At 37.5% G+C, this 8,424-nt stretch overlaps 1 protein-coding gene across 1 annotated transcript; it reads right to left on the reverse strand.

Moving 5' to 3' along the window:
* Positions 1-823: 823 nt before the first annotated feature.
* Positions 824-7,153, reverse strand: LOC128607408 (gamma-glutamyl hydrolase). The gene is made up of 9 exons (XM_053624240.1): positions 6,596-7,153; positions 5,498-5,612; positions 4,916-4,966; positions 4,115-4,199; positions 3,470-3,608; positions 3,041-3,147; positions 2,866-2,959; positions 2,599-2,736; positions 824-1,878 (listed from the first exon to the last, which is right to left on the reverse strand). Exons 1-9 carry the CDS (start codon positions 6,699-6,701, stop codon positions 1,760-1,762), a joined length of 954 nt encoding a protein of 317 aa, XP_053480215.1. The 5' UTR covers positions 6,702-7,153; the 3' UTR covers positions 824-1,759.
* Positions 7,154-8,424: the final 1,271 nt, after the last annotated feature.

The following is an 8,424-nucleotide window of genomic DNA, read 5'->3' on the forward strand; positions in this document are numbered from 1 at the left end:
GACATCAGCATCAAGCAAGAAAGCAGCTGAACTGACTAAATCCAGTTAATGAGCACTAATTTCTTATTAGTGTTTTCAATCATTTTGTCCTCTTCTCTCCCCCCCCCTTTGCATTCAGCCCCAGACAGATATGAACGCTTCATGAACTCAACTTCGTCTCACATTTGTTACTTAATATAGTCAATGTAAATTCCAGTTTCTGTTCATTTCACACCTCCTGTGACTGCCTGATATGCAAACCTTTTTTGATAAATGATATTGAAGTGTGCTTTTTGTTTTTTTGCGCATCTATTTTAAACACCATGGGGCTTCTCTAGCAGTCTGGGGCCCTATGTGACCAGTTACACCAAGAAACAGCCCTGTATCTAGTTACGACCACCACAGGACTACCACTGAGGTGACACTCATATGGCAGTGTGTGTGTGTGTGTGTGTATGTGTGTGGTTCTGGTACAAGTGTATCAGGTATACGTGTACCAGTGTTATCTAGGGTTTTAAACACTGTGTTAAACACTTTACTGTACTTTATTACACACAACAGCCTTGTTGGTCCACATTGTAGGTGTACATTTAGAAACTAGCATGTATTAGTCATCCTCTACTTTAAATAATATGCCATCTTTCCCTTGATGAACAGGGTAAAGGGGTGCCAATACATTATGTATAGCATAAAATGGGTTACAATCTGTAATTATACAAAGTGATGGATATGGTGTGTGTGTGTGTGTGTGTGTGTGTGTGTGTGTGTGTGTGTAGCTGATTAAATTCAAAGCTGAATATTGCACAGAATGTACATTTGTAAATACACACTCTATCTGCTCTTTTACTAAATAAATATGTTAAAAATATGATTATTTAGTGCAATGTTGTCATTTAAAACAAGTATATGAAGGTTTTTGTGCATATGTTTACGGAAAAATTTTGTGACAGATAGATTTCTTTTATTATGGCTGATCGACTATATTTTATGTAAATGTTATTTTTGGCTAAATTGTTCTTTTAGGCGGAATTGAGGTATCATTTCAATATTGTGAACAATCATGACATTGTGGAATTTTCTAAGATATTGTGGATATTACAATCAAAAATAAAAATAAAAATAACAATTGGAATCATCTAACACTTAAAATATTGTGCATCATCTTCTAAGTTGTAAAATCGAATTACAGGATTACAAAATTATCCCTTTCAGTGTTCACTTGTTTATTTATTTATTTATTTATTTTGTAGGCATTAGTTAAAAGTACAATTCACATATTTTAAAGCAGCATTACTGTTTTGCTGGCATTTTGTTAAATCTTTATATCCTTAAACATATTGTGTATTATAGAAATATACCTCGAGCCCATACACTAGATAGCAGGTATTTTTGTCCATTAGCTGCTGAGATGAGTGAGGTACATTTGAGTGAGGTACAATGAGTTACTGAGGTACATTTTATTCCTCTTTGCAAGATAAATGCTGCCCTCTTCTGGTAAAGCAGGAAATTAAACGCTGTTTTCTTTTGAATGATAAAAAAAAACAACAAACAAACAAAAAAAAACAAATCAAAAAAAAAAAAAAAAAACAGAGCAGGAATGTGAAAAGCAAAGCACCTGTTCTCTTCATACAAAGGCATAACAACATTCTGCGTTTTAAATAAACTAATAATGAAATAAAAATCATGATATCTCTAATGGATTAATACAACCCAGAAAAGAAGAGTTACATGTATAAAAATGAGTATGAGGACTGAGTGTGAACTGGAAAGAGGTTTTCATTTAGAAGAAGTAGATTTGCTCGTATGCACTGAAGTTTGCTGTATAAACAGGGTTATAGTTGTATATGAGTGCTTGCCTCTCCTCCTCCAGCTGACTGAAGTGGTGAGAGCTTCTCCTTCCTGCAGAGAGAGAGAGAGAGAGAGAGAGAGAGAGAGAGAGAGAGAGAGTGAGCGACAAGGGGTATTGAAAACGAGCAAGTATATAGTTTTAATGCAAATATGTCTGAAACAGCAATACAGACAGACAGACTGATGATATTTAGTTATCTGCTCTCAACCAGAGTGACTTACACTAAATAAATAAATAGTCAGACAGACAGAAAGCAAGGGGGAAGGCGGACGGACAAACAGGCAAACAGAAAGATAGACAGAAAGATAGATAGATAGATAGATAGATAGATATGCAGGGTGACAGACACATAGACAGACAGATAGAAAGAGAGACAGACAGACAAACAGATAGATAGACAGATAGAGAGACAGGCAGACAGACAGACATGCAGGCAGGCATACACAGACAGATAGAGAGACATGCAGACAGGCATACACATAGACAGACCGAGAGACAGGCATATAGATAAGTAGATAGATGGATAGATAGATAGATAGATAGATATGCAGGGAAACAGACAGATAGTCAGACAGAGATACAGGCAGACAGACACATAAACAGACAAACAGGCAGACAGACAGATAGGCAGATAGATAGATATGCAGGGTGACAGACAAACAGGGAGACAGACAGATAGAAAGAGAGACAGACAGAGAGATAGGCAGACAGACAGGCAGACAGATAGATAGATAGATAGATAGATGATTAGATAGATAGATAGAAGTTACCTTCATTCGCAAGAAGCTGGGACAGTAGTGAGGACACATGGACAGCGTTTTTAGAATGAGGAAAACTGTAGTGAGAATTCCACTGGAAACAGTTCACTTCTGGATGCCACTGAACGCCGTAGAACGGGTACTTCTTCCCTGCGGACCAATCAGAACAGTAGAAAACATTTCCTTAAAGACAACTATAAACATGTTGGCCATGAGACACCCCATGGGCATGTGGTTGTTAGTCACAAAAAAATGTAGACGTGATTCCCTGCTTTCTACCTTCTATGGTCGAGACGAATACAACTCCATTCTCCGCCTTGTTCGTAGACAATATGGTAAAGAAGCTACTCAGTTTCTTATTTCCTACAAATACCTGAAACATACAGAATTACTATTAAAACAGTGTAAATGTGAAACGATGTAAATGCTACGTTATGCTGCTCGAGTCATGCACCTGCTCTGTCACTCCATAATGGTGGAAATTTCCCGTGACCGGTTCCTCTGATAGCGCTTTGAACAGCTCTGGAGTAAAACTCGCAAACATGCGGCTGGACTGGGCCTCTGTTAAAGAGTTTCATCTTGGAATTAGGATTTCAAGAGATGCAATATGAGGAGATTGTGTATCAAATGTAAGAACAAACGAATAGGGAACCCTTCAAGATACCAGGAAAGTGCTGTCTACCCTCTTACGCATACACGGGGTCACCGATAACCATGGTTGGCACAGTGTTGCTGTGATTGACAGGGGAGACAAAGTATGCCCCTCCCACCCAGAGAGCACATCCAACTGTCAATCACAGCGACTCTAGCCAATCGTGGGCGTGGGTCATGAGCTCATACATTTGTCAGGATTTGGAGTGCTACATTTTTTTTTACAGTGTACCTGAGGTGAGGTTTAAGGGCATTGAGACGTTGTCTGCCATGGTTTTGCTCAGCAGGTTCTCTCCAGCCACCTGTACCGTGAGGAGCTGGAAGCCCAGACACGTTCCCCAGATAGGGAAGTAGTCGCCCTCATCGTTGGCCTGAAAGAAAAGCAAAACAGATTCAGAAATGTCACTCGCAATTATAGGAAGCAATGCAGTGAACCTACTGGAGTCATTTCCCTTTTTAAACAGCTAACGAACTGGAAATAATGAGCAGACGGGAAAGATCAGTACGATATACAGTATATATAAATACAGTATATATATATAAAACACTGACGCACCAACTAGTCTCTGAAATAGCCACAATACTGTAGCTACAAATAATAGGAATTACAGGATCTAAGAACATAAATAAATAAACAAAGTGTTGCTTCTGATTCAATTCACCAGCTCCAATACAAACAAAATATGGACAATTATCAAAAAAATGATGTTTACATAACCGAACAAGACAAAATCATGTAAGATGATTAAAAAAAAAAAAAAAAACACTTTTATGAGGAAGCTTGAAGTGTTAATAATTGAAATTCCGACTCTTTTGACTGAGTCAGATCGTTTGACTAGGCTCACCAGCACGAGCCGACCGCTTGAGCATGATTTACCTTAAGAGCGAGTCTGAAGTAAATCCCAGCAGTGTGTGCGAAGTGAGATGTTTCCAGATTCACCGCACCACCGATAAAAATAAGGCTGTCAGAGGGAAGGAACAGAACCATGTAGCGTTTAGAAATTCCTGCCTGAGACCTATAACTGCTCTTTATTTCGACTACGGTTACAGTTTGATATCCAGAGTGACGATATCTGAAAATCTCTAAAACTGTAACATGGTCATTACAATGTAATTACTCAAGAAATTACAGATACTTATTGCAGCTATTCAGCCGGCTTAGAAATAAAAGAGTTTTATTGCAGTTTAATAAAATCCAGAGTGCATTCCTGCCTCGTACCTAGCGTTCCCAGGATAGCCTCCAGCTCCATCATGACCCTCATCAAGATATATATATATATATATATATATATATATATATATATATATATATATATGTGTATGTATATATATAATACTAGCTAACTTTTACATGCGATCACAAATACCACTGTGCATTATGTTTAATCATTTGAAGATGGCAAAAATGACGATCTGATTTCAATTATACTGAATTGTTCTTTATCTGGACTTTCCCTGCTGCAGGGAAGATGTGATTGTCACCAGCAGACTAAATTCCCCATTTCTACACATTTACTAGGAGTGCTACAGAGGCTTATCACATGAGTCACACACACACACACACTGAGTCCTCATTAGAAAGAGGCCCTTCTAATTAACATTGTTGATGTTATGTGGAAGTGTAAGCTCTGTCTCTTCTTCTTTTGTCTCTGGATTGGAAGATGAAGTGTTGACCTACCCATTGATTGACTGGAAGAGTTTTTCATGCTCTTCTCTGGTCAGATTCAGTCTAGAACGGAAAATAATGCAAAATGAATACTTTAATAATGTATAAGTAATACATAAGATATAAACATACAGCAGTTACAGATGTTTTCTAGGCTTAAGCCTCAAGGATGGTCATAAATGAAGTATTTTAGACTATATATTATATAAGTGTTTTCATCCTATGAATCCTGTTATGTCCAGCACCATTTTTAGGTAAATCCAGAGTGTTGTTTTTTTTTCCACATAATATGACAACTTGGGAAGGTCAGGGTCAGCCATTGTGTAATACCTTTACGTTTAAAAAATGTTTCAAACTTGAAACTCGGTTGAACCTAAAACTTAAACACGTCAGGCCATAAAGACCAGATGTGACGGAAAGTTCTCTTATCTACTGTAAATACATGGTGATGAGCTGATGAGTCGTGTAAGGCCTGTTAGAGCAAGTAAATCACCATGCCGTGCTGAACTCTGAGACAAATATGAGCTTCCTGTTCTAAATGCAGTGAGTTGATGCTATGAGCCAGTTCAGGTGATACATCATGTGCTAGCATACCGAATGGGAATCACTTGTGCTCCGCCTGACTCGATGTACTTCACATAAGACGAGGGAATGTAGGTTGCTCCATACGGTCGTAGCTCAGAGTCTGTAACCTCCTGAGCCAAAATACCTGGGGAAAAACAAGCTTCTTATTATATATCTTAAACATAGTAAGTCATGTAAGGATTCTTAAGTTCATGTGCAAAAGCTATAACTATGAACATTTGCAAAACTGTAATTGTTAGCAAACTGTCATCGTATAAGAGGAATAAATCTGTTTAGAATATGCTGTTATTGGAAAATAATCAATGTTGAGGTGGTAATGAATCAACAGATATGTAAATTCTGTTATATAGATGAACATACAAATGAATCGTGTAATATAAATGAATCATTAGTTGAATACTGTCGTATAGATGAATCTATAGATGAATCATATCGTATAGATGGATCAATAGTTAATCATGGCATAGATGAATCTATAGATGAATCCTGCCATGTACAAGAATCCTGTCATATGGATGAATCCTGTCATATAGATGGATCAATAGATGAATCATGTCATATAGATGAATCTATGGATGAATCCTGTCATATAGATGAATCTATAGATGAATCATGTCATGTAGAGAACTATAAATGAATCATGTCATATAGATGAATGAGTAGATGAATCATGTCATATAGATGGATCTATAGTGAATCATGTCATATTGATAGATCAATATAGATTAATCATGCCATACAGATGAATCTATAGATGAATCATGTCATGTAGAGGAATCTATAAATGAATCATGTCATATAGATGAATGAGTAGATGAATCGTGTCATATAGATAAATCAATAGATGAATCATGTTATATAGATGAATCTACAGTGAATCATGTCATAGAGATCGATCAATATAGATGAATCAAATCATCTAGGTTAATCTATAGATGAATCATGTCATATAGAAGGATTTCATCTAAATGGTTTTGTTTTAAATCTTGCATTGTCGGCATTTTTATTTGAAAGCCACTACAGAGTTTCATTATGTGGGTTTCATTTTGCATCAATTCTGCAAACGCATGAAGAAACTCTTGAGAAGCTGCATGTCAGTATACACACCGATCAGCGGCCGGTCGTTCAGCGTCTCTCTGCGAGGAAGCCGTGCAGCGCTCGCGCAGCTCACCGCGAGCACCGGCAGGAGTAGAACCGCGATCCGGTGCAGCATTCCACCGCTTTACAATCCTCACAGTTCCCGGAGACTGGGGTTACAACACTTGTCCCTCGACAGTGTCTGTGTGTGTGTGTGTGTGTGTGCATTTCAGCGTGTAAAGTTTGAGGAAGTGGGCGGAGCTTGAGAAGTTTTGAGAAGAAGGAATCTCCGCTTTGATTGTGAAAGCTCGTGATAAAAGCCGCACGCCATGAAGTGGCCAAACATATCTCTTCTACTTTCCTCTACGGAATTTACGCGCGCACACACACACACACACACACACACACACACACACACACGAGCTGAAATCACAAGGTAGACCAAGTAGAATTGCAACAGGTTTATTTATTTATTTATTTATATTTTTTAATCACTCCTATGGAATGGAGTATGCTCGTGCTAAACGGTAATTATGGTGCCATTATACACCTTAAATCTTTTTTAAAGGTACAGTACATCCATATTTCCAGGTGAAGGATTGTAGATATCAAAAGATATTTTAAAGATATTAAGAGGATGATGATGATTACAAAATAGAAGTGAAAAATTGATGCGTATTTTGCATAATCAATGCATCTTCACTGGGATCCTTGGAAGCTCAGGGACCCTAGAAGCAACCTGGTATAGGCAATTGCTTATACCACTTATATCTAGAACCACCGTAGACCTCTGAGAGGTGAGACTGGATGCCAGAGGGACAGCAAGGTTTATTTCAAGGGTAACAGCTGCCACCACGTGTCACCCTGCGTCACCTATGTCACTGGTTCTCAAACTTGGTGTAGCCAGGGACCCATTTAACTGTAACATAAATTCCTTGGACACCCTGAAAAGAACTTTTTACACTTAACTATTAGACATGATATGTGAAGCTATATTAGACAAGCTACTGTATGCTATGCTATGTTATGTTAACACAATATAATAGGTATATCAGCTATTTAATCCCATCGGTCACAACAGTAACCGTAAAGAAGGTTTTGATTTATAAAGCTCTAAAAATGTTACTGACTGGTGTTTTAGTGCATTACCTGCAAATATGGAAAAAATAAAGTTAGTACAAATGGTCACATGACCAGAGCAGTTTACTTCCTGTTTGCACCATGATGGCTGCATCAGCGCTCAAGGTTAATAAAGTGTGTTAACATAAAGATATGACAAAGATTTTTGGTAGACATGATCTTTAAGGTGTCTAGTATGTATTAATATATGAATTCACAAGTATTCAGTTTTGTTGCGTGTGGTCATAGAAAGAGTAAACATGTTGATGGCAACAATAGTAGACCGCTGGGGTAATACAGTGCATTTAGGTATACACATCCTTACACACGTAGATAGTTGTACTACCTAACTTTCTACTCTGTTATTTCTTTTAGTTTTACTCTGAGTGAAGTTCTGGATTTGTTGGATCTAGATGACCCTCCCCCAAGACAAGGCACTAATACACCTACCTCTGTGGGCCTGTACTTTAATGTATGTGTTGAATGTTTTATGGTTTCTGAATGAACTTTCCAATTGCTGTTGTTAGTGAACGTTGCACTAAAAGGTCGCAGTGACAAAGTTACAGTGAATATTGCACTAAATTAAAAGTTCAAATGTTACAAATAAGTTACAATATTGATGTTTTAATACTGGTTGCACTAATATAACAATGTTAGGATATATTGTACAGTAAAGTAACAATTTTGAAATACGTCAATGGTTGTATTTTTTTTTGTCTTTGATCCCAGTATTCCTATCA

This window comes from Ictalurus furcatus, chromosome 5 (genome assembly GCF_023375685.1).
Source record: "Ictalurus furcatus strain D&B chromosome 5, Billie_1.0, whole genome shotgun sequence".
Classification (NCBI taxonomy): Eukaryota; Metazoa; Chordata; class Actinopteri; order Siluriformes; family Ictaluridae; genus Ictalurus; species Ictalurus furcatus.

What these genes read in the sequence shown, in the direction of transcription:
- LOC128607408 (XM_053624240.1), bottom strand. Translation starts at nt 6,701, where the DNA reads ATGCTGCACCGGATCGCGGTTCTACTCCTGCCGGTGCTCGCGGTGAGC. An exon ending in GCACAAGTGATTCCCATTCG is followed by an intron (nt 4,967 to 5,497) that starts GTATGCTAGCAC and finishes TTTCCGTTCTAG; the next exon opens with ACTGAATCTGACCAGAGAAG. An exon ending in ATTCGTCTCGACCATAGAAG is followed by an intron (nt 2,737 to 2,865) that starts GTAGAAAGCAGG and finishes ATTGGTCCGCAG; the next exon opens with GGAAGAAGTACCCGTTCTAC.